A 26,180-nucleotide genomic window follows, 5' to 3' on the forward strand; every position below is an offset into this window, starting at 1 on the left:
GGGAAGAAGGCTAAGTGCTGTCTAGTATAACGCTCTCCCTGTATTCCATCTACTCACTCCCCTTTCTTTCCGTTGCTTTGGAAGCCATTTAAAAACTGTGTGATATGGAAAAGGGGAGAAAGGGTTAACGGACATTTAAGGATGAACATGATAGCTTTATATGAGAACATCTATGTTGGCGAAGTACAGGTCGAATAAAGACCTAAAGCTGCTGCTGGATATTTAACCTTACTAGCAAGCCAGGGCTAAGGAACAGCAGCCAAAGGAAGTCTGCTGACCCATGGTTGGGCTTTATATGAAATCTGTAAAAGGCCACGTCAGGCTGTAAAGGCATTATATACCTCCCTGAGATAAGCCCTCATGCCATAAGCAATCCTCGGACTTTCCAACCTATACAGGCATCTAAGAGATTTGGAACATAAAAAGTGCTACACAGTTGGGGACTATATGTATTACTATGTACTGTCCAAGGACTGTCCAGATGGCTTGTATTGTTGAACTTGAGATGCATGCTCTACTTCTCTCTGACACCCCTAATCAAATAGGATGTAAATTTGCTAAGTAGTTCTCTGAATGTGTGAGGCTGCTGTCTATGTATGTATGCTAATATAAGGGAACACTGTAATTACCGTGGTATGATTAATATATATAGGTTTTGCAACAGACCCACAGCAGGGATAAAGGGGGAAGAGGGAGGAAAGGAAAGGGAAGGAGGGGGAAGTAAAGAAAAAGAAAAACCAGATTGTTTATAAAATATATATGCAAAGAAATTGTTGCTTTCAGGACATTAGGAAAAGGGGAATAAAACAGAGTAGAGACTATTAACATTAAATAACGCTCAGGCCAACCTGTTAATATTATCTCTCTCTGCAAGCATTATATGCTATAGATGACCAAAATTAAATAAATAAGTTTATACCAAAACTATAAAACATAACTGATCCCATATAGGTCACTGCTAATCCCCCATATATTGCACTAAACACAGGAGTTGCCAACTCCATAACCTTACTGCACTTAGTAGCACATATAAAATTCTGTCATAGTTACACAGTTTGCTATAGCCTCTGCCCCTTTCGGCAGAACACCTTATTCATAGTTATCTCTTTTTTTTATTTTATTTTTTTTTTATTTTTTTTCTTCCCCTCCTGCTTCCTGTGTTTCCTTTTACACTCTGCACACCTAGCACTCACAACTGCACTTTCTGTTTCCCTTGCTCTATTTTTTTTTTATTTCTTTTTTGTCTATTTTTATGGACAAATTTCTAGGGATTAGTAGAACAGATACAGGCACAATGCCACCTAAAATTAAGGACAGAAAGCCTAGATCTAGTATAAGCAGTTTAGAGACAGGGATAGCTGATTTCTCACCTGGCCCTAGTACTGCTATTGACACAAACAATTTGGTAAAACAAATCTCTGAATTATTTCTACCACAGTTTGAAGGAGTGAAATTAGAATTAATGACCCTAACAAGTGAACTCAAACAAATATCTAATAGACTTGGAGAAATTGAAAATAGAATATCTGATATTGATGATCTCCAACATACACACCAAACTGCACTGAATGCTCAGGCCAAGTCTATAGAATTTTTGCAAGCACGAGTAGATGACCTAGAAGATAGGTCAAGGAGAAATAATTTAAAAATAATAGGACTTCCAGAGACACCTGATTTTGCAGACCTTATGAAATTTGTTAAAATAACTCTACCTGAAATTTTGGATATGCCACAAAACAGCTCAGAGATTTTAGTTGAAAGGGTTCACAGGCTGGGCACAAATGTTAGGAAAGATAATTCAATTAAATATAAAAGACCAGTGCTAGTGAAATTTTTGAATTTTCAGGATAAGCAGAATTTCTTAGCCTATTATAGGAAAAAAGCTAGTCTAGAAATTAATAAAGAACGTATTTTTTTATTTCAAGATTTTTCGGCCGAAACTGGAAATAGGAGGAGAGCAATGGCTCCGTGGTGTACACAGTTGATTAATGCAGGCTATCAAGCTACAATGATATACCCTGCAAAAATCAAAATGTTTACAGACAACAAGATAATTATGTTGAATACAGTAGAAGAGGTTAAACAGTTTATGGAGAACAAAAAAATCTCCACAGAATAAATGTCTAGACTAATGGCAATTCCAAGAAGTGGTTATGGTCTGGCTGCTCTGTCTCTCTCTTCTTCTCTTTTTTCTTTTTGTTCGTCCTTTTTTTTTTTTTTTTTTCTCTCCCCTCTCTTCTCCTCCTCTCTCCCTCTCTCACCCCCCCTCCCCTCTCCCTCCCCTCCGCCTATCACCTCTCGACTCAGTTGCTCTGAGGGTAGTTGTTTTGGGGAATATCAGTATTATGATTAAAAAGATAAATATATAAATGAATAAATTTATTAACCTGGTCTCCTGGAATGTGGGCGGATTCTCCTCCCCTGCCAAGAGGAAAAAAATAATTCACCATCTTAAAAAATATAAACCAGATATCGCTTTCCTACAGGAAACGCATCTGAGCCTACAGGAAACTGAGAAATTAAAAATAGGGTGGATTGGGGAGGTAATTGCGACACCAGCAATGAAAAGAAAAAGAGGGGTTGTATGTATTTTCAACAAAAACCTAGAATTTCAGGTAATATCGCAAGATAAAGATGCAGAAGGAAGGTATTTGATCTTAGAAATAGAGATTAATAAGTCCCGATATACGCTATGTAATCTGTACGCCCCAAATGAGTGTCAAATAGAATTCTGGGACCAGTTATTTGCCAAATTAATTAATTCAATAGATTCCCATTTAATCATTGGGGGGGATTTTAATAGTGTATTTACACCACAGCTGGATAGGCTTAGAACTAGTGGCTCATATAGGTCCAAAAAAGAGGCTAAGATACTGATTTCTTTTGCGAAAAGTCTCAAAGTAAAAGATATATGGAGAACCCAACATCTAGACGAGAAAATGTTCACATGCGAGTCTAAATCCTACCGCACTTTTTCAAGAATAGATATGTTTTTAGTGTCCGAAAATCTATTACAACTAGAAATTAAGACAGATATAAAGAGCATAGTGATCTCAGACCATGCAATTATTTCTATGTCGATCCAGCTGCGGGGTAAAAATGAGGGACAGTGTGGTAAATTTTTCTTTCCATCTTTTTTATATTCTAATATTAATTTTAGAAATTGGCTAATCCACAAATGGAGGGATTATGTTTCTTTTAACAAAGATTATCAGTCTAAAACAGAAATTTTTTGGGAGGCGGCGAAGGCCTATCTTAGAGGGGAAATAAAGGCATATATGGTCAAAAGGAAAAGAAAACTAAGAGCAAGGGAACTCCAATTAACAAATCAACTTAAAAATAAAATGGTAAAATATATTAATGAATCTAATAAGAATAATTGGGAATCTTATCAAAGAGCGAAAATAGAGAGAGAGACCTTCCTAACGCAATATCAGCTACAAGAGGAGCTTAAAAACAAAGCAACATTTGGTACTTTCTCCCCAAAAACAGCCAAAATGCTTTCAAATATATCTAAAAATAGGAAAAAAAAAACTATATTGGGACAATTATAATAGAGGGCACTAAGTACAATACTCCGAAAGAGATTAACAGACAATTCCAGCTATTCTTTCAAAAATTGTACTCTCCGGTAGAGGTAAATAAGGACGCGAAAAATTGTTTCTGGGAAAATCTTAAAATTCCAAAAATATCCTCAGAACAACTAGCTTCAATAAATAAAGAGATTACGGTAGAGGAGACATGGAAGGCAATTAAAGAGCTAGCTTTAGGGAAAGCTCCCGGTCCCGATCAATTGCCAAGTGAATTCTATAAAGTGCTTTCAGAAGAGATTGCCCCGATATTAACTGAACTATTTAATAAATATTTTATGAACAGCTTAAAACCTTCCCAAACTTTTAGTGCATCAAATATTATACTCATATTAAAAAAAGATAAGGATCCCAATCAAATGGACTCATACAGACCAATTTCACTGCTTAATAGTGATTATAAGCTTATGGCCAGTATCCTAGCTGCGCGTCTTAAAGAGAGTTTGGGAGATGTCATACACCCAGATCAAACCGGGTTTATTCCCGGCAGGACAGCACAGAAAAACATAAGAAAAGCGATGACTCTAATTGAATATGTACTGGGATCCCATGGGGCAGAGTCAGATGTTAAGCATGATTTTGCATTACTAACAGTCGATGCTGAAAAGGCCTTTGACTCTGTCCTATGGGATCATTTATTAACGGCGTTAAAGAAATTTGGCTATACAGGCCACTTTCAAAACTTTGTTTCTGTATTATATCAAAATCCAATTTCATATCTCTCGACAAATAACATCTTATCCCCTCCTATTATATTGTATAAAGGGACAAGACAGGGATGCCCCCTGTCTCCGCTATTATTCAACATAGCAATCGAACCACTAGCGATTAAATGTCGGGAAGTATTGGAAGGTATAAAAATCAAACAGCATAAAGCTATTCTGTCACTGTATGCTGACGATATTCTATTTTATATAAGGGACTCAAACAAAAATATTCCAAATCTGGTAGATATATTAGCGGAGTTCAGTAAATTCGCTGGGTACAGAATAAATCTTGCCAAATCAGAGATCTTATGGATTATTAAAAATAAAAACAGTTTAATAGGGAATCCATTTAAACTAGCTGAAAAAAATATTAAATATCTTGGAATAACTATTTCTAGGAACCCAGAGGAATGGTATGACATAAATTATACTCCGATATGGAAAAAGTGTTCCTCTGAAATACAGAAATGGAGTAAATTACCACTATCTTTGTCGGCAAGGATAGCATTAATAAAAATGCGTACATTGCCTAAAATTTTATTCCTTATTCAGCATATACCTGCCTTTTTACGTAAGGCAGATATACAAAAATTTAATGCTTGCTGTTCTCGCTTTCTTTGGTTACCAAAAAAATCACGAATTTCCTTAGCAAGGTTAACACATCCAAAAGATCTGGGTGGATTTGCATTTCCTAACCTAACAAATTACAATCTTGCATCTATGGCCAGAATTGCTATGGATTGGCTAACTGAATCCAACTATGTCACAAACAGAGATATAGAAGAGGCCATAGTTTTTCCATATGCTTTAAAAGCACTACTCCACAGTGCCAAATTTAAAGATGTAAAAGGATATGTCCCAAAATTCACAACTTATAATGTAATCATAGCATGGTACAAAATTTGTAATCTCTTAGAAGTGAATCACTCGCTCTCTAAATTTCTACCTATTATAGGAAACCCAGATTTTGAGAGCGGATGTACATCACCCGCTATCAGGAAATGGTCAACAAATAATCTGAAATTCTTGGAACAGGCTGTGGACCCCCTTAATAAGCACATGAAAACATTCGAAGTATTAAGTAGAGAGTTCAACCTGGATAAGAGATCATTTTTTGCATACTTACAAATGAGGCATTTTTATTATAAACAGGAACCTTTGGAGGCAGATGCCTGGTCGCTGGGCCCACTAGATGATATTATTGCTAGATTTTCTGTAGGTAATCACTCTATCTCATATATCTACAGAATATTAATACTTAAAGAGGCCAAAGCCAAGGTAAATAAGCTGTTCCACTCTTGGAAATTAGATATCCCGGAAATTGATTTGAATTTTTTTCAACAGAGCTTTGATAGAGTAAGAAAGTTCTCAAATAATATGGCAATAAGAGAGTCGCACTTAAAACTTCTTAATAGAGCATACCTGACACCTAGTAGAATGGGTAAATGGAAAGGAGACATGGCCTGCTTCAGATGTAAATTCCCTGCAGCCGATTTGTTTCATGTCTTTTATACATGCCCAAAAAATTTTCAACTATGGAAACAAATAGAATTCTGGCTTAATAGATTTCTGCCAGTTAAAATTCGGCTTAAACCCTCACATATCTTCTTTCTGGTACATGGTCAAGTGCAGAATAAGTCCCTGATTAATACTACAATCCTGTTAGTTAGACAGAGGATTTTAAGGGCCTGGAAGGATAAAAACGCTCCTAGCATAGCTGTAGTAATTCAAGATGTAACTTATCAAATGGCCTTAGATCAGAATGACCAACTAATTTTTACAGAGAATAAAATAAAAAAGTACATGGCGAAATGGGATAAAGTGATTTTAGATCAGCCCAGAGAGGCACAGCTGCAGTTATTAGGCTATTTTCGAAGTTCACCAGAATTTCTACAATTACTACTAACAGATGAGTATCCAGAATTTTGGAGACAACAATTCCTTTGAGGATGGGGCGGGGGAGGGTATTGGGGGGGGGGAGGTGGAGGAGAGTGGGAGAGATTTCCCCTTTCTTTCCCTCTTTTCCTTTTTTTTTTTTTTTTTTTTTTTTTTTTTTCTTTCTCCTTCTCTCTTTCTTTTTTTGATCTAGCAAATAAACAATGCTTTGCACATAGAGAATGTCGTGTCTAGATCTAAATAAGTTCTTTCTCTCTCTTTACAAGTATAAAAACAGTAAGGAGCTATATTTTTGATAAACTGACAGACTATTTACGATATACTGTTGTATGATGTAAATGTAAAGTTATATTTTGTTTTTTTTCTTTGTCTAACAATTTTTTGTTTGTCACCAAGAAAATTACAGTAATAAAAATTATATTTAAAAAAAATAAGATTTTTTATTTTAAGAACAATTTTATTTGTGCTCAAAATTATATCCCTGTTGACTATATTTTTCTAATATTCTGATCTTGAATTGTTGTCATAGTTAACAATTATACTTATCGCAACATAGGAGGGAATTTTTGTTACATACTGTTAATTTGTAACATACTGTATCATTATCCACCTGTTTTATCTCATGGATCCATGGAGATTTTAGGAAGGTTTTAATTGTATTTTTAATATTTTATTGTAATAAATATGTACCATTTTTAAAACACCTGTACTCTATTCACGCCTTTTTAGCTTTTAGCGCTCACTCTCTCACACACTTTTAGAAACATCAAATATCTGTTCAAATATTGAGATTCACATCATTATGAGCCTCAAATCAATCATTATGATAAAAATATCTTTACACAAAACCCAAAAACTGCAGTGTATCCACTGCTTTAAATTTTGCATTAGCTCTGGTAGCCACTGAGAAATTGTCCACAACTTCAAAAAGTCCTAAATATAAATTACTTTTCCTAAGGACCTTTGTAAACAAATAGTTAAAAAGAATAGTTAAATTTCTGTTTAATACATTTGTTTGGGAAAGAAATAGAGTAAAAAAGGCCATAAGTCAGGCAACTAGTAAATTCACACTCTGACATACAGCTGAGAGTAGCTATCACTAGATGCTAATATGTTTATGACCTCAAATGTCATACTTGCAATAATAAATGGGAAATTGGAGCCCAATTTAAGAGTCAGGAAGTCTAGATGTTCTAATCACATTTTGATTTTATCAATTCGCTTGCAGACTGAGATACCAGTCCTAATAAAAGTAATAAGCCCTGGGCTCAATGTTCTGCATCAAGTTCAAAAGCTACTCAAAATTCCTTGTCAGTTGAGAAGCAAAATCTCAATTTCTTCTTGCCATTAGTATCTACTTCCAAACAAAGAGGGTAAGTGTAATTGGGTAACTGCATAGCAGTGAAGCGGCACACCTACTATGAAGCATTTCACCCCTCTTACAAGGGCAGGATTTGGGGCTTTGGCAGATCAAAGTAAATTGGATTTCTTTTAAAAAAATTGTACGCTCTTTGTGAATTGTGAATATTTATTTTTTATTTATGGTCCATTAAAAGCTAAAATACTATGGGGTAGATTTATCATAGTGCGAGCGGATATGATACGATGTAGCGTATCATTTCTGCTGCACATCGATAAATGCCAACAGCTTACGCTGTCGGCATTTATCATTGCACCAGCAGTTCTTGTGAACTGCTGGTGCAATGCCGCTCACTGCATATTCGCGGCCAATCAGCCGCTAGCAGGGGGTGTCAATCAACCTGATCGTATCCAATCGGGTTGATTTCTGCCCACGGCCTCAGAGCAGGCCGATAAGTTATGGAGCAGTGGTCTTTAGACCGCTGCTTCATAACTTCTGTTTCCCGCAAGCCTGAAGGCTCGCGCGGAAACAGGGCCATTAAGTTCCATATGCGGCTTGATAAATCGGCCCACATACTCAGGACAACTGGGCTTTACTTCTTCCACACATAATACAATAATGTTTCTCAGATAAGGAATAATGATTTGGTTTTTCTAAAATTATTTTCCTGAAATATAATTATTGCATAAGACAGCTTTTCAAATTAAATCAGAGGGGAAATTATTACAGTAACTTACATCTTTATAGCCGAAGCAATTACAGTGAGCAATTTACTGCTTCAGAGACTGAGACTGTAGTTACAATACATGGGAGACAAGAAAAAAAAAACCCACATAGATAAATCTTAGATCTACCATGTTTTGTAGTCAAAAAGGAATAATTAGTGAATGTATTAAGGAACAGGAGTTGCCAATTACATCATTATTACTAATTAAATATAATTCCACACTATTGTTTCCTTTCTGCTTACAATGTTTGCACGCTAACATTAGAAAGATTTGAAAATCTTTGTAAATGTTTAACATTTTTGCTAAGGTCTTGCTCAGATATATAGTGATGCCTCTATATTTTATGAAAATGTTAGTCATTACTCTCAACATTTTGCATTAGGAAATTACAATCAAAGTCTAAGGAGGTGTCGTTTTTGTTCCATGGTGAAGTGGTGGGTGAAAAAGTTTGCACAGTTCAGGATGGGGATTGGTCAGATCAAGGGGGATAGTTTGTCTGAGCAGTGCTTGAACAGTCTTTAGCTGTCATTGAACAGGCTGTTAAATGTGGAGAACTGTGACAGCTATAGTGATCACTGTACCACAATATCTTTTAAAGGGACATTATACACTAGATTTTTCTTTGCATAAATGTTTTGTAGATAATCCATTTATATAGTCCATATAGGGTTGTTGTTTTTTGTTTCTTTTTTTGTTTCTTTTAAATGTATAGTTTTGCTTATTTTTAAATAACATTGTGCTGATTTTCAGACTCCTAACCAAGCCTCAAAGTTTTATAAGTAGACTGTTGTCTACCTACTCCAGCTTGCTCCTGTTTGTGTAAAGCGTCTTTTCATATGCAGGGGAGGGGGGGGAGTGTCTGTTCTTTTTTACTTTGCAGACCCTTTCACTGGGTGTCCCAGACTATCCTTTTCAACAGTGCTAAACTGTAAGGAAATTGGAAAGTTGGTTAAAATTGCATGCTCTATCTGAATCATGAAAGTTTAATTTTGACTTTACTGTCCCTTTAATATGTATAATATTTTTTTCCCCAGCCATTAGTCACCACTATCCATACCAGCAAAAAAAGGTTCTTGTATTTTAGTAAGATATCTTTTAATTGAGTCTCATTTTATGCAAACTATTCTTTGGAGCTTAGATACATTATCCCCAAGGGGACTAAACAGATACATTTTGTGGGGCACATTCATTTAGTGTCAGAAGGGCTGAGGATCTTTGATCTTTCTTTATATGATCCATCTACTTCTACTTTCTAGATACATCTTCTTTGAATTACTGTTGGTATGTTACACTTGTAGCTGATATGAAGATACTATGGGGCCCATTTATCAAGCTCTGTACGGAGCTTGTGGGCCCGTGTTTCTGGCGAGTCTTCAGACTCGCCAGAAACACAAGTTATGAAGCAGCGGTCTAAAGACCGCTGCTCCATAACCCTGTCCGCCTGCTCTGAGCAGGCGGACAGGAATCGACGGAAATCAACCCGATCGAGTACAATCGGGTTGATTGACAGCTCCCTGCTGGCAGCCCATTGGCCGCGAGTAAGCAGGGGGCGGCGTTGCACCAGCAGCTCTTGTGAGCTGCTGGTGAAATGTTAAATGCGGAGAGCGGATTGCTCTCCACATTCAGCGAGGTCTTGCGGACCTGATCCGCACTGTCGGATCAGGTCCGCAAGACCTTTAATAAATAGGCCCCTATGTCGCAATATGTAAATTAAGTGAACATATAGTAAAATACTTTTGCATCGAGATGTAGCAACTAGCTCTATCCTCCTTTAAAATGTATAAGTATGATTGACTGAGCGAGTGGGTGTGATCGTAGTTGGTAAGCTGACCATCAACCAATCATCTCCCCGGAAGTTTATCTTATACTGAAAGAGAACGGTCCTCATTGAATTCCTTGACAAAGGGCAGAGTGCCAAACATTCGTCAGAGTTATTCTGACTTGATCAACTTGAGTCGGTTTTGAAATGCCACACGTGTGTAGTATGCAGCAGAGATTCCAAGGAGTAGTGGATGGTAGCGGATGGTAAAGGGCAATGTGCATTGTTCCCAAGGCCGCTATTAATCATTGATCAGCTGGACATACTTCTATGAGTCTGATGTTTTTGCCGTGAATCGCAAGTATATGGGGAACACACATACATTGGAATGGTATCTGGAGCTGTAACTACCACAGCGTATATTTAGTGTATAGTGTGATTTAAGCATGGTATACCCTGTGCTTGCTGGGGGCTTTTCTATAACAAGGCTATCTGGAAACCGCTGGTAATTGCACACACGTAACTGAGAAAAGTGGCTGCTTGTAGCTTGACATTGATTTATGATTGATGAAAATCTTATAAGTGACTGCCTAAATTCTTTTGGCTAAATATTCTAAGTGCCTTCTCTGTGCTGTCGCTTATTCTGCACTAATATGCCTGGCTTTTGCTAATAAACCCGGACAGTTGATGACGTATCCCCCTTGGGACGCCTTGGGGGCTATATGTTTGTTTATGTGTGGTGACTGTTTGATTATGTGAATGTTTGGGGCCCATGTACATTAACTTGCCTTAAATTTTGCATGTATTATACACATAGATGCATTAATAAATGTATGTGATTGATGAATTCAGGGGATTTATTATTCTTGTATGATTGTGCTGGGAACTATTGGAATATTTTTTGTATTTTTTGGGATGTTGACGCCATCCTATCCCCGACACTCTTATCAGATATTGGTATAATAGATGGTGCTGTCACAATTAATTAATAGTGTTGTATTCTTTGGAGCTATTCAGAATTTGCTTACAAGAACATTAATTTGAAATGTCTTATTGTGTCTTATTGTGTAGCAACAATGTGATGTAATGAATAGGAATAGGCAAAGGTCTGTATTTATTTCCTAAGATATGGAGAGTCCACAACGTCATTCAATTACTAGTGGGAATATCACTCTTGGCCAGCAGGAGGAGGCAAAGAGTACCACAGCAAAGCCGTTAAGTGTCACTCCCCTACCCATACTCCCCAGTCATTCTCTTTGCCTCTGTCAATAGAGGAGGTGAAGTTTGGAGTCTGAAGAAATTAATTCCTTTTTCAGGTACTTTTCCCTGCAAGCAAGGATTTGAGTTTAGCTGAGTCCACGTCAATCTCTTCAGTAGAGCAGTGATGGCTTTTAAGCAGTTAGGAAGTTGTGAGGTAGTCCTTCCTTTGTGTCCTAACACATTGCTGCCCATGGTACAAAAAGCCAGAGTTGGTTACTCTGTTCTTTCTTTTTCTACAGGTCTCTGTAAAGAGTATGTGTCCTTTTATGCCTTGTGAGCTGTCTTCCTGCGGACAGCTAGACTGCAGGTAAGTGCTTTTGTCTTCTAGGTCTTGGAGACTTGCACTTCAGAAGAATATGTCATACGCAGTAGATGGGGACATTTTTAAAATCCTTTATACAGGATTTTCTTTGGCAGTGGACAGGCACATTATGTATGTTGAGACTAAGGGGTCAGTTTATTAATGTGTGAGCAGACATGACACAATGTAGCGTATCATGTCCGCCGCACATCGATAAATGCCATAAGCATACGCTGTCGGGATTTATCATTGCACCAGCAGTTCTTGTGAACTGCTGGTGCTATACCGCCCCCTGCAGATTCACGGCCAATCAGACGCTAGCAGGGGGTGTCAATCAACCCGATCATATTCGATCGGGCTGATTGCTGTCCGCCTCCTCAGAGATCGTGGATGAGTTAAGGAGCAGTAGTCTTAGGACCGCAGCTTCTTAACTTCCTCTTCAGGCGGAGCTGAAGCTGAGTGGGTCGGAAGTAGCATCCGCTGCTTCATAAATCGACCCCTAGGGGTTAATCTTCCCTTTATTTGGACGTTTTTTCTCTTTGGGCTAATTTTGATTAAACACTTTATTAGTATGTGTGTGGCTTATGTTTTATACAGGGATTTATGTATAAACTTAAAATTTGGCAGTTGGTTTTCTTTGCTTGCTTAGCTAGAACAGGCTAACTGACAGACTGCTTGAGCTTTTGTGTAAATTAAGCTCCGGTGTTGTAGGCAGAGGGAAATGTGCACCTTTTACTTGCTGCATAGTTTCCTCTCTCTGCCGGTCATGTGAATTCACTCTGCTGTTGCATATTTACGGAGTGGAGCAGCATCATTGAATTTCAGTCTTTTCAGTGTCGATCTACTATATGATTATTTTAGAGACTTCTGGCAGCCAAATTGTGTATAAGTGTTATGGTAAGGCACCTCAGCCTGTCTGAGGTGTAGGGGGCCTGATTGGTTTATTATATTAAATAATTTTTGCCTAACATTAAGCGGCTGTGGTATTAAAAATTCTCAAAGTTACAGTGTATTTAACACATTTCTACAATTTAGGGAAAATTTTTTATTTAGTATTATGGACATGGACCAAGACTCTGTGTCTTTTGACAAATGCTTGTTATGCCTTGATGTGCAAATTGTTTTGCCTATGCAATTCTGTGCTGCATGCTTAGCTAGAACACTTCAATTTAAAGATAAATTGTTGCCCACTGAGCCCAATGTCTCTCAGGATGATGCTGTTCAGGCAATGCCACAGCTTTCTCCTCAAACGTCTAAAGCCTCTCTGGCATCAATACAGTTCCCTGCAGTTCATCTCAGCCTCCTGGAGGTGTTTATTTGCCTGCAGATTTTGCTGCACATGTATCTTCTGCGGTATCTTCGGCATTATCTGCTTTTCCTATGCTGGGAAAACGCAATAGGGAAAATTAGACATTCAGATAGTAAGGTTTCTGTTGCACCTACTGCTACGCAGGTTGCACCTCCCTTATAAGTCTGATGAGGAGGATATGTTGGTAGCCTCTGAGGGTGAAATCTCAGATTCGGAAAGTATTATTCCTTCCTCTGATATTGAAGAAGTAAACTTCAGATTTAAGCTTTAACACCCTTGTGTACAGTTAAAGGAGGTATTGGCTACTTTGGACGACTCCGATACTTTTGTTGATGTCAACCCTAAGAAGTCTAGTAAACTAAATAAATACTATGATGTTCCTTCCTCTGTGGAAGTGTTTCCTGTTCCAGACTCGTGTGACAGAGATTATTTTACAGGAATGGGAAAAGCCAGGGATACCTTCACCCCCGTCTCCCATCTTTAAAAGATGTTTCCTGTTGCTGACTCCATTAAAGATTCATGGCGCACAGTGCCTAAAGTAGAAGGGGCTATTTCTAATCTGGCTAAGAGAAGTATGATCCCTATAGAGGATAGCTGCTCCTTTAAGGATCCCATGGACAAAAAGCTGGAGGTTTATTTGTAAAAGATTTATGTTCATCAATGTCTTCAATGGCAGCCTGCAGTTTGTATTGCCACTGTAGCAAGTGTGGCATCTTATTGGTGCAACGTCTTGTCTGAGTCAATTTTAGCTGAGACTCAGTTGGATGAGATCCAAGATAGGATTAAGGATCTCAAACTAGCCAATTCCTTTATTTCTAAAGCTAACATGTAAGTTATTAGACTGGGAGCCAAGATGTCTGGCTTCACTATCTTAGCCCGCAGGGCTTTGTGGCTAAAATCTTGGTCAGCTGATGTTACCTCCAAGTCCAAGCTTCTGGTGCTTCCTTACAAGGGTAAGACCTTGTTTAGACCTGGTCTGGAAGAAATAATTTATGATATTATAGGTGGAAAAGGGTCTTTTCTACCACAAGACAAGAAGAACATACCTAAAGGATGTCAAAGTAATTTTCGTTCCTTTCGTAACTTCAACGGTCAAAAGTCTACCTCTCCCTCTTCCAAGCAGGAACAGTCCAAGTCTTTTTGGAAGCCCAATCAATCTTGGAATAAGGGGAAGCAATTAAAGAAACCCTTTGCTGAGTCTGAGTCTAAGTCAGCATTAAAGGGACAGTCTAGTATAAATTAAACTTTCATTATTCAGATGGAACGTTTAATTTTAATCAACTTTCCAATTTACTTTTATCATCAAATTTGCTTTTTTCTCTTGGTTTTCTTAGTTTAAACTAAACATAGGTAGGCTCATATGCTAGTTTCTAAGCCTTTGAGGGCTGCCTCTTATCACATGATTATTTAAATCTCTTTTCAACACAAAGAGACAGAAAGTACACGTGGGCCATATAGATAACACTGTTTTCAGGCACAGGGCGTTATTTAAGATTTAGCCCAACACAATGCTAAATTTAAGACAATAGATAATAAACAGTCACAGTCATATGATCAGGGGGCTGGAAGAAGGTTCCTAGATACAAGGTAATCACAGAGGTAAAAAGTATATTAATATAACTGTGTTTGTTATGCAAAACTGGGGAATCGGTAATAAAGGGATTATCTATCTTTTAAAACAATAACAATTCTATGGTAGACTGTCCCTTTAAGGGTCGGCCCCTGATCCTCCTCTCAAGATTATCTGCAGACCAGGTAAAAAGAGAGGCATTCTTGAACTGCGTTCAGTACTTTTTCTCCCTGGGAGTGATTGTTCCAGTTCCAGTAAGGGAACAGGGGCTATGATTCTATTAAAATCTGTTTGTGGATCCCAAAAAAAAGGAAACTTTTCCACCCATTTTAGACCTAAAGTGTCTCAACAAGTTTCTCAGGGTACCGTCATTCAAAATGGAAACCATTCGTTCCAAGGGGGTTAGTTCATGATGACCATAGACGTGAAGGATGCATATCTTCATGTTCCCATTCACAGGGATCATCACAAGTTCCTGAGATTTGCCTTTGTTGACAAACACTTTCAGTTTGTTCCATTTTTGGGGGCTCTCTTGGCAGTGATCAGGTCTCGGGAAATTGCAGTGGTGCCCTACCTGGACGACATATTGGTTCAGGTGTAGTGATGTCACGAATAGTTCGCCGGCGAATAGTTCCCGGGGAACATAGCTTGTTTGCGTTCGCCGCGGCGGGCGAACATATGCAATGTTCGTTCCGCCCCCTATTCGTCATCATTGAGTAAAATTTTGACCCTGTACCTCACATTCAGCAGACACATTCCAGCCAATCAGCAGCAGATCCTCCCTCCCAGACCCTCCTACCTCCTGGACAGCATCCATTTTAGATTCATTCGGAAGCTGCATTCTTAGTGAGAGGAGGGACAATGTAGCTGCTGCTGATTTAATAGGGAAATCGATAGCTAGGCTAGTGTATTCAGTGTCCACTACAGTCCTGAAGGACTCATCTGATCTCCTTTTTAGGGCTAGAACATCAGTCTGCTTTTTTTTTTTTCCTGTGTAATCTAATTGCAGTTGCCTGCCTGCCAGTGTGTGTGTCAGGCTCACTGTGTATACTGTGCCCACTTGCCCAGTGCTACCACTCATATCTGGTGTAACAGTAGTGTACATTTAAAAAAAACAACACTTTTTTGACTGTATTAAATAATAGCAGTCAGTTTCCTTCACACGTGTGCATTTCAGTGCCTGCCAGGGCACAGTGTCAACCCAGTGCAACTCATATCTGTTGTAACAGTAGTGTACATTAAAAAAAACCAACACTTTTTTGACTGTGTTAAATAATAGAAGTCAGTTTCCTTCACACGTGTGCATTTCAGTGCTTGCCAGGGCACAGTGTCACCCCGGTGCAACTCATATCTGACGTAACAGTAGTGTACATTTTAAAAAAACAACACTTTTTTGACTGTGAAATAATAGCAGTCAGTTTCCTTCACACGTGTGCGTTTCAGTGCCTGCCAGGGCACAGTGTCACCCCAGTGCAACTCATATCTGGTGTAACAGTAGTGTACATTTAAAAAAAGCGACACTTTTTTGACTGTGTTAAATATTAGCAGTCAGTTTCCTTCACACGTGTGCGTTTCAGTGCCTGCCAGGGCACAGTGTCACCCCAGTGCAACTTATATCTGGTGTAACAGTAGTGTACATTTAAAAAAAACAACACTTGACTGTGAAATAATAGCAGTCAGTTTCCTTCACACGTGTGCGTTTCAGTGCCTGCCAGGGCACAGTGTCACCCCAGTGCAACTCATATCTGGTGTAACAGTAGTGTACATTTAAAAAAAACAACACTTTTTTGACTGTGTTAAATAATAGCAGTTAGTTTCCTTCACACGTGTGCGTTTCAGTGCCTGCCAGGGCACAGTGTCACACCAGTGCCACCACTCATATCTGTTGTAACAGTAGTGTACATTTAAAAAAAATAAAAAAAAAAACACTTTTTTGACTGTGTTAAATAATAGCAGTCAGTTTCCTTCACACGTGTGAGTTTCAGTGCCTGCCAGGGCACAGTGTCACCCCAGTGCAACTCATATCTGGTGTAACAGTAGTGTACATTTAAAAAAAACAACACTTGACTGTGAAATAATATCAGTCATTTTCCTTCACACGTGTGCGTTTCAGTGCCTGCCTGCCAGGGCACAGTGTCACACCAGTGCCACCACTCATATCTGTTGTAACAGTAGTGTACATTTAAAAAAACAACACTTTTTTGACTGTGAAATAATAGCAGTCAGTTTCCTTCACACGTGTGCGTTTCAGTGCCTGCCAGGGCACAGTGTCACCCCAGTGCAACTCATATCTGGTGTAACAGTAGTGTACATTTAAAAAAACAACAACACTTTTTTGACTGTGTTAAATAATAGCAGTCAGTTTCCTGCACACGTGTGCATTTCAGTGCCTGCCAGGGCACAGTGTCACCCCAGTGCAACTCATATCTGGTGTAACAGTAGTGTACATTTAAAAAACAACAACACTTTTTTGACTGTGAAATAATAGCAGTCAGTTTCCTTCACACGTGTGCGTTTCAGTGCCTGCCTGCCAGGGCACAGTGTCACACCAGTGCCACCACTCATATCTATTGTAACAGTAGTGTACATTTAAAAAAACAACACTTTTTTGACTGTGATATAATAGCAGTCAGTTTCCTTCACACGTGTACGTTTCAATGCCTGCCTGCCTGCCAGGGCACAGTGTCACACAATTGCAACTCATATCTGGTGTAACAGTAGTGTACATTTAAAAAAACAACACTGATAGGGGACGTAACAGGGACTAAACTGATAAGAATAGTACTACTTAACACACCACTTCTATCTGGTGGCACATTAGATTGCACGCCCAGAGCCCCAAATTTGAAGTAGTAGGACCGATCAAGCATCTTTTTCCATCTCCCGGTTCCTAAAATAGATGCCATATACACGTCCCCTGATAGGGGACGTAACAGGGATTAAACTGATAGGAATAGTACTACTTAACCTTATAATAATGCAGAGAGAGGCAACGCAGAGAGAGGAGTCTGAAGAAGAGGAGTCGGAGGAGGAAGGTGGCTTTGAGGAGGTGGAAGACCAAACACAGCAGGCGTCCCAGGGGGCTTGTTGTCACCTTTTGGGGACCCTTGGTGTTGTAGTGGCTGGGTGGAGGAAGAGACCTTCAATGACATCAGTGAGGACAAGGAACGGGACATGGCTAGCTTGGTATCCAACCTTGTGCAAATGGGGAGTTTGCGGTTGTGCAAATGGACTGTTTGCGGTTGTTTGCGGTGCGTTAAATGGGGAGTTTGGTCTGTCACTGTGAAGCGGGCGTAACCCTTACACTACCTGATCGATACAACATCATACCTGATGTTTTAAAGCACGTTATTCCAAACAATTTAGGATTCTTAGGAATGTTAGGTGATTTATGCCCTTTATGGATTAAAACCAGACTCTGCATCAACTATGTAATTTTCCATGGGCGTTTTGCCAAGGATCCCCCTCCGGCATGCCACAGTCCAGGTGTTAGTCCCCTTGAAACAACTTTTCCATCACTATTGTGGTCAGAAAGAGTCCCTGTGGTTTTAAAATTCGCCTGCCTATTGAAGTCTATGGCGGTTCGCCCGGTTCGCCAGTTCGCGAACAGTAGTGGAAGTTCGCGTTCGCCGTTCGCGAACCCAAATTTTTATGTTTGCGACATCACTATTCAGGTGCCATCTTTTCAACAAGCAAACTCTCATACAGAGATCTTGTTGTCTTTTCTACATTCCTACAGATGGAAAGTAAATCTGGAGAAGAGTTTACTTGTTCCAGCTACAAGGGTGGTTTTCTTAGGAACCATAATAGATTCCCTATCTATGAAAACATTTCTGCCAGTGGTCAGAAAATCCAATATTCTTTCCTCTTGCCTCTCTCTCTTCAGTCTACTGTTCGGCCATCAGTAGCTCAATGTATGGAGGTAATTGGTCAGATGGTCGCTTCTATTGACATCATTCCCTTTGCTCAATTGAATTTGAGAGCTCTGCAATTATGCATGCTCAGACAATGGAATGGAGACCATTCGGATCTGTCTCAGAGGATAGATCTAGACCAGTCGACAAGAGACTCTCTCGCGTGGTGGCTTGCTCAGGACCATCTGTCTCAGGGCACATGCTTCTGGAGACCTTCCTGGGTGATTGTGACCACGGACGCCAGCCTGCTAGGCTGGGGAGCAGTCTGGGACTCGTTAAAGGTGCAGGGACTATGGACTTGGGAGGAGTCTGCTCTCCCAATAAACATCTTGGAGTTGAGAGCAATTTACAATGCTCTAATGGTTTGGCTTCAATTGTCTTTAGCCCGGTTTATCAGGTTTCAGTCGGACAACACCTCAGTGGCTTACATAAACCACCAGGGAGGAACTCGGAGTTCCTTACCAATGAAGGAGGTGGCACGGATTATTCAGTGGGCGGAAGCTCAGAATTGTTGTCTATCTGCCATCCACATTCCTGGAGTGGACAACTGTAAAGTGGATTTCCTAGGCAGACAGACATTTCATCCTGGGGAGTGAGCTCTCCATCCGGAGGAGTTTTTCAGGTTAACCCTCAAATGGCAGGTGCCAGAGTTGGCAGAACGCCAAGCTTCCAAGGTAGAGTTCAAGGTCAAGAGATCCTCAGGCCACTCTGATAGATGCTCTGGTGGCTCCTTGGGATTTTGGTCTACCATACCTGTTTTATCCGTTTGCGCTCCGTCCACAAGTTGCCTTGGAGGTTTCCTCTGAAGAAGGACCTTCTAACTCAGGGTCCATTCCTCCATCCAAATCTTTCTCTGAAGCTGACTGCTTGGAGATTAAATGCTTAGTTCTGTCTAAGCATGGATTTTCTGAGTCTGTCATTGAGACCATGATCCAGGCTCGCAAGCCTGTTACTTGAAAAATTTACCATAAGGTATTGCATAAATACCATTATTGGTGTGAATCTAAGGGCTACTCTTGGAGTAGGGTCAGGATTCCTAGAATTTTGTCTTCTCTCCAGGAAGGTCTGGAGAAAAGGTTGTCAGTCAGTTCTCTGAAAGGTCAGATTTCTGCATTATCTATTTTGTTACACAAGCATCTGGCAGATGTTCAATCTTTTTGTCAGGCCCTGGTCAGAATCAGGCCTGTGTTTAAACCTGTTGCTCCTCCTTGAAGCCTTAATCTTGTACTTAAAGTATTGCAGCAGGGTCCGTTTGAGTCAATGTATTCCAGATATTAAGTTGCTATCTTGGAAGGTTTTGTTTCTTATTGCTATCTCTTCTGCTCGGAGAGTTTCAGAACTCTCGGCTTTGCAGTGTGATTCGCCTTATCTTATCTTTCATGCGGGTAAGGCGGTTCTTCGTACTAAATTGGGGTTTCTTCCTAAAGTGGTTTCAGATAGAAATATTAATCAGGAAATGGTTGTTCCTTCTCTCTGTCCCAATCCTTCTTCTCATAAAGAACATCTGTTGCACAACTTGGATGTTGTGCGTGCTCTAAAATTCTACTTACAGGCGACTAAGGATTTTCGCCAGTCTTCTGCCCTGTTTGTTTCTCAGGAAAGTGTAAGGGTCAGAAGGCTAATTCTACTTCTCTTTCCCTCTGGTTGAGAAGTATGATTCGTTTTGCTTATGAGACAGCAGCCTCCTATGAGAATTACAGTTCGTTCCACTAGGGCTGTCTCCTCTTCTTGGGCTTTTGAAAATGAAGCTTCTGTGGAACAGATTTGCAAGGCTGCAACTTGGTCATCTCTGCATACTTTTTCCAAATTTTCCAAATTTGATACTTTTGCCTCGGCTGAGGCCTCTTTCGGGAGAAAGGTTCTTCAAGCGGTGGTGCCTTCTGTTTAGGTCTGCCTGTCTTGTTCTCCCTCCCTGTTCCGTCCGTGTCCTCTAGCTTGGGTATTGGTTCCCACTAGTAAATGAATGACGTTGTGGACTCTCCATATCTTAGGAAAGAAAACAAATAGAATGCTTACCTGATACATTTCTTTCTTTCCGGATATGGAGAGTCCACAACCCCAACCTTTATTAAGACAGTTATTTTTTACTAAACCTCATACACCTCTACAACTTTGTGTTATTCCTTTTCCATTTCCCTTTGGTCGAATGACTGGGGATTATGGGTAGGGGAGTGACACTTAACAGCTTTGCTCTGGTGCTTTTTGCCACCTCCTGCTGGCCAGGAGTGATATTCCCACTAGTAATTGAATGATGTAGTAGACTCTCCATATCTGGAAAGAAAGAAATTTATCAGGTAAGCATAAATTTTGTTTGTTTTTAACACTGAATTGGTGCAAGCAGTAATGCAGTACTGGAATCTAGTTGAACACATCTGGTGAGCCAATGACAAGAGGAATATGTGTGTTGCCACTAGCCACCAATTACCAGCTAGCTCCTAGTAGTCCATTACTGCCCCTGAAGCTACCTAAGCATATTAGAAGTATATAGAAGTAAACTAAAAAATGTAAAAGATTGATATTTGTAAGGAAGGGAATAATATCTACTCTATTATTTCTTGCACATGGATGCAAAACGTAGTCATGGTCTGTGCAATAACTGCATGCATGAAAAAGAAGTAACTGCATTGTGTAAAGTTTGAAGCTGAATCTACCACTATATTTGTGTAGAATAAGAAAAGTATAGATACCTCAGGGGGCATTCCGTAAGAGTCATTATTTGGATTAATTGACATATTTTCTGTATGTGCCACAATCCCCTCTTGTCCAAATCCTTCTTCATTCTAAAAAAAGACAAAAAAAAGTTATTATATAATTAGTTTTGCTACCTTGAGCAAAATAACAATCACCTAAATTACGAGTTTTGCATTATGAGTCAAATAGCAGCATTGTGGCCCATAGCGCATAATTTTCCCTATCGCAGCCATTACAAGTCTTGACGGTATAGCTGTACCGCAAGCCTTTTAGCCTGTAACGCAACGTCAGTACCGCACTCATAAAAATTACGTTTTTTAATGGGATTCCCATATTGCTGGTATCACGAGTTTTGCGTTCTGGCTAAAAAGCGAGCGTTACAGCCTAAAATGACAAGATCTGTAACACCATCTGAAATCAGTAGTTATGAGCTTTACGCTACAAAGCTGTAATATAAAACTCATAACTAAAGTTTTACAAAGTACATTAAACACCCATAAACTACCTATTTACCCCTAAACCGAGGCTCTCCCGCATTGCAAACACTATAATAAATGTATTAACTTCTAATCTGCTGCTCCCGATATCGGCACCACTTTAAAAGAATATTAACCCCTATTCCGCCACTCCCCTACATCCTCACCACTATAATAAAGTTATTAACCCCTAAACTGCTGCCCTCCCGCATCGCAAACACTATTTAAATATTATTAACCCCTAATCTGCCGTCCGCCCACATCACCCCCACTATACTAAAGTTATTAAGCCCTACAACGGCACCACTATACTAAACCTATTAACCCCTAAACAGCAAGCTCCCCACAACAAAATATACTAAAATAAACTATTAACCCCTAAACCGAAAGCCCCCACATCAAAATGAACTAAATTAAACTATTTACTCCTAAATCTAACAACCCCCTAACTTTATATTAAAATTAAATTTACCTAGCTTAAATTAAATTAAAATTTACCTGTCAAATTAAAAAAACTAAGTTTAAACTACCAGTTAAACTAATATAATAATTAAACTAAAATTAAACTAACTACCAATTAACTAAAACTAAAATACACATTAACAAATTCCTACCACTACTCTAAAAATTACAAAGTATCTAAATACAAAAAAATAAAAAATACTAAGTTACAAAAAATAACAAACACTAAATTACGGAAAATAACAAACGAAATTATCCAAAATAAATAATAACACCTAATCTAATAGTCCTATCAAAATAAAAAAGCCCACCCAAAATAAAAAAACCCTAGCCTACAATAAACTACCAATGGCCCTTAAAAGGGCCCTTTGTAGGGCATTGCCCCAAAGATATCAGCTCTTTTAATTGTAAAAAAAAAAAAACACACAAAGACCCCCCAACAGTAAAACCCACCACCCAACCAACCCCTCAAAATAAAAAAACTGTAATTGGATCGTCGGGGGTTAGTGTTCGGCTTTTTAAAAAAAAAATTTTGGTTGGGGTTTTTTTTAGTTTAGGATCTGGGCAGTAAAAGAGCTAAATGCCCTTTTAAGGGCAATGCCCATACAAATGCCCTTTTCAGGGCAATGGGTAGCTTAGGTTTTTTAGATAGTTTTTTTTTTATTTTGGGGGTGGGGGTTTGTAATGTTAGTGGGTATTTGTATTTATTTTTTCAGAAAAAAGCTGATATCTTTAGGGCAATGCACTACAAAATGCCATTTTAGGGCCATTGGTAGCTTATTCTAGATTAGGTTTTTTATTTTGGGGTGGTTTTTTTATGGGCATTAGAATAGGAATACATTTTTATTTTTGATAATTTGTTTGTTATTTTCTGTAATGCATATTTTTAGGGGTTGTTTTTTTTTAGCAAAAGAGTTGTTTAACTTAGGGCAATGCCCTACAAAATGCCCTTTTAATGGCCCTTGGTAGTTTGGGGTGGGGAGGGGGTTTGTATAGTGTTAGGGGGTGTTTGTATTTTTGTTTGGAGCAAAAGGTCTGTTTAACTCAGAGCAATGCCCTACAAAAGGCCATTTTAAGGGCCTTGGTAGTTTATCCTAAATTAGGCTTTTTTATTTTGGGGTGCTTTTTTTTTTTTTTTTTTAAAGGGTATTAGAATAGGAATCATTTTTATTTTTTTGGATAATTTCTTTTTTTTTTTTTGTAATGGTAGGTTTTTTTATTTTTTGTAATGGTAAGTTTTTTAAATTTTTTGTAATGGTAGGTTTTAGTGTAGGGCAGGTTAGGTTTTATTTCAGGTACGTTTGTATTTATTTTAACTAGGTAGTTAGTAAATAGTTAATAACTATTTACTAACTAGTCTACCTAGTTAAAATAAATACAAACTTACCTGTGAAATAAGAATAAAACCTAAGCTAGCTACAGTGTAACTATTAGTTATATTGTAGCTACAATACAGCTAGATTTTGAGTTTTGCGTTATAGCCCATAACGCTGCTTTTTCACAACAGCTATACCGCACACCTTTCTGGCCGTAACGCAACGTAACTACCGCACCTTTCAAAAAGTCATTTTTCAATGGGACTTCCATAGCGCCGGTATTACAAGTTCTGCCTGGGAGGCCAAAAAGTGAGGGGTACACCCTATACCGTCAAGATTCGTACCGCCATCTAAAGTCAGTAGTTAAGGGTTTTACGTTACAAATCTGTAGAATCAAACTCATAACTAAAGTGTTAAAAAGTACACTAACACCCACAAACTACCTATTAACCCCTAAACCGAGGCCCTCCCGCTTCGCAAACACTATAATAAAATGATTAACCTCTAATCTGCCACTCCGGACATCGCCGCCACTATAATAAACATATTAACTCCTAAACCACCGCACTACTGCATCGCAAACACTAGTTAAATATTATTAACCCCTAATCTCCCGCCCCCAACATCAATACTAAAGTTATTAACCCCTAAACCTAACCCTAAGTCTAACCCTAACACCCCTAACTTTAATATAATTAAAATAAATCTAAAAAAAAAATACTATTATTATCTAAATAATTCCTATTTAAAACTAAATACTTACCTATAAAATAAACCCTAAGCTAGCTATAGTATAACTAATAGTTACATTGTAGCTATCTTAGGTTTTATTTTTATTTCACTGGCAAGTTTGTATTTATTTTAACTAGGTAGACTAGTTAGTAAATAGTTATTAACTATTTACTAGCTACCTAGTTAAAATAACTACAAATTTACCTGTAAAATAAAACCTAACCTATCTTACACTAAAACCTAACATTACACTACAATTAAATAAATTACATTAATTAAATACAATCAACTAAATTACAAAAAAATAAACACTAAATTACACACAAAAAAAGAAGAAATTATCAAATATTTAAACTAATTACACCTAATCTAATAGCCCTATCAAAATAAAAAAGCCCCCCCAAAATAAAAAAACCCTAGCCTGAATTAAACTGCCAATAGCCCTTAAAAGGGCCTTTTGGGGGGCATTGCCCCAAAGAAATCCGCTCTTTTACCTGTAAAAAAAAATACAAATACCCACCAACAGTAAAACCCACCACCCACACAACCAAACCCCCCAAATAAAATCCTATCTTAAAAAACCTAAGCTCCCCATTGCCCTAAAAAGGGCATTTGGATGGGCATTGCCCTTAAAAGGGAATTTAGCTATTTTTCGCTGCCCAAAGCCCCTAATCTAAAAATAAAACCCACTTAATAAACCCTTAAAAAAACCTAACACTAACCCCTGAAGATCCGCTTACAGTTTTTGAAGACCAGACATCCATCCTCAACAAAGCTGGGAGAAGTCTTCATCCAAGCGGGCAGAAGTCCTCAACAAAGCCGGGAGAAGTCTTTATCCAAGCGGCAAGAAGTCGTCCTCAAGGCGGGCAAAAGTCTTCATCCAGACGGCATCTTCTATCTTCATCCTTCCGACGCAGATCGGCTCCATCTTCAAGACATCCGTGGCGGAGCATCCTCTTCATACGGTCCCAGACGTACACTGAAGGTTCCTTTAAATTACGTCATCCAAGATGGCGTCCCTTGAATTCCGATTGGCTGATAGAATTGATAGACATCAATGGGGCTGCGTTACGGAGCTTTTGTTTCTGCGATGGCAGGTGTTAGACTTTTTTTTTTGCTGGCTTTCCCCATTGATGTCTATTGGGAAAGTGTGCACGAGCACGTCAAACACAGCACTTGTTTTTTGTGCGGTATGGAGCTCAACGCAGCCATATCAGCCACACACGCCAGGTTTTTTTTAAATTTGTAATGGCAGCACTATAGGGGGTTAAATAACGCAACTTTTGTTGCGTTCTTTACTTTCCCTATAGCGCTCAAAACTCGTAATCTATTAAGTTTTTTTTGTTTTTTTTTGGAAACACACTAGAGTTTATGTAAAAAATCCTGCTGGTTATCGCTTTAAGTTAATTTACAATTGTACTAAGTTTTCTGCAAAATGAATCTTAGTATAGAGAGAGCCACGTCAGCACCAATCCTTTGTTTAAATTGTATTGCTTCCAAAAGATAATATTTTACTCACAATATAACTTACATTTCTGCTACTTAAGGATCTTATACAGAATTATTTTTACACTGCAAGAATTATATTACAGATATTGTGCTAAAGCAGCAGTATGTAGATGTGACCTGTTTAATTACATAAAGTCACAGATACGAACTGAATCTCAATATAGCACAAGTTCTTTTGTTCATTTTTTTACCAGTACCACTGCTGATCAACAACAGCTTACCCATGAAAAAGAAAGACCAAAGGTTCAATGCTAGAAAAAAAGAAAATGATTCTATATAGCAGGCTTATAATATTGATTCCACGTACCTCAGCTTAAAAATACATCTGCACGTTATGGATGTCACTTTTAAAGTAATTGTCAACAACCAACTTAGCACAGTCCTAGAGGCCTATTTATTAAAAGTCTTTCGGATCTGATCCGACAGTGCGGATCAGGTCCGACAGACCTCGCTGAATGCGGAGAGCAATACGCTCTCCGTATTCAGCATTGCACCAGCAGCTCTTGTGAGCTGCTGGCGCAACGCCGCCCCCTGCTGATTCACGGCCAATCAGACACCAGCAGGCTGGGTGTCAATCAACCCGATCGTACTTGATCGGGT

General features: G+C 38.8%; 1 protein-coding gene across 2 annotated transcripts in view; it reads right to left on the reverse strand.

Moving 5' to 3' along the window:
* Positions 1–26,180, reverse strand: part of SNCA (synuclein alpha) — a 290,489-nt gene that overhangs the window by 25,316 nt on the left and 238,993 nt on the right. For both annotated transcript variants that reach the window (XM_053703430.1, XM_053703429.1), the window contains exon 5: positions 21,082–21,174. In XM_053703430.1, the coding sequence (XP_053559405.1) occupies positions 21,082–21,174 (93 nt within the window). The remainder of the gene's footprint in view (positions 1–21,081; positions 21,175–26,180) is intronic.

Source organism: Bombina bombina, chromosome 2 (assembly GCF_027579735.1).
Source record: "Bombina bombina isolate aBomBom1 chromosome 2, aBomBom1.pri, whole genome shotgun sequence".
NCBI classification, from domain to species: Eukaryota; Metazoa; Chordata; class Amphibia; order Anura; family Bombinatoridae; genus Bombina; species Bombina bombina.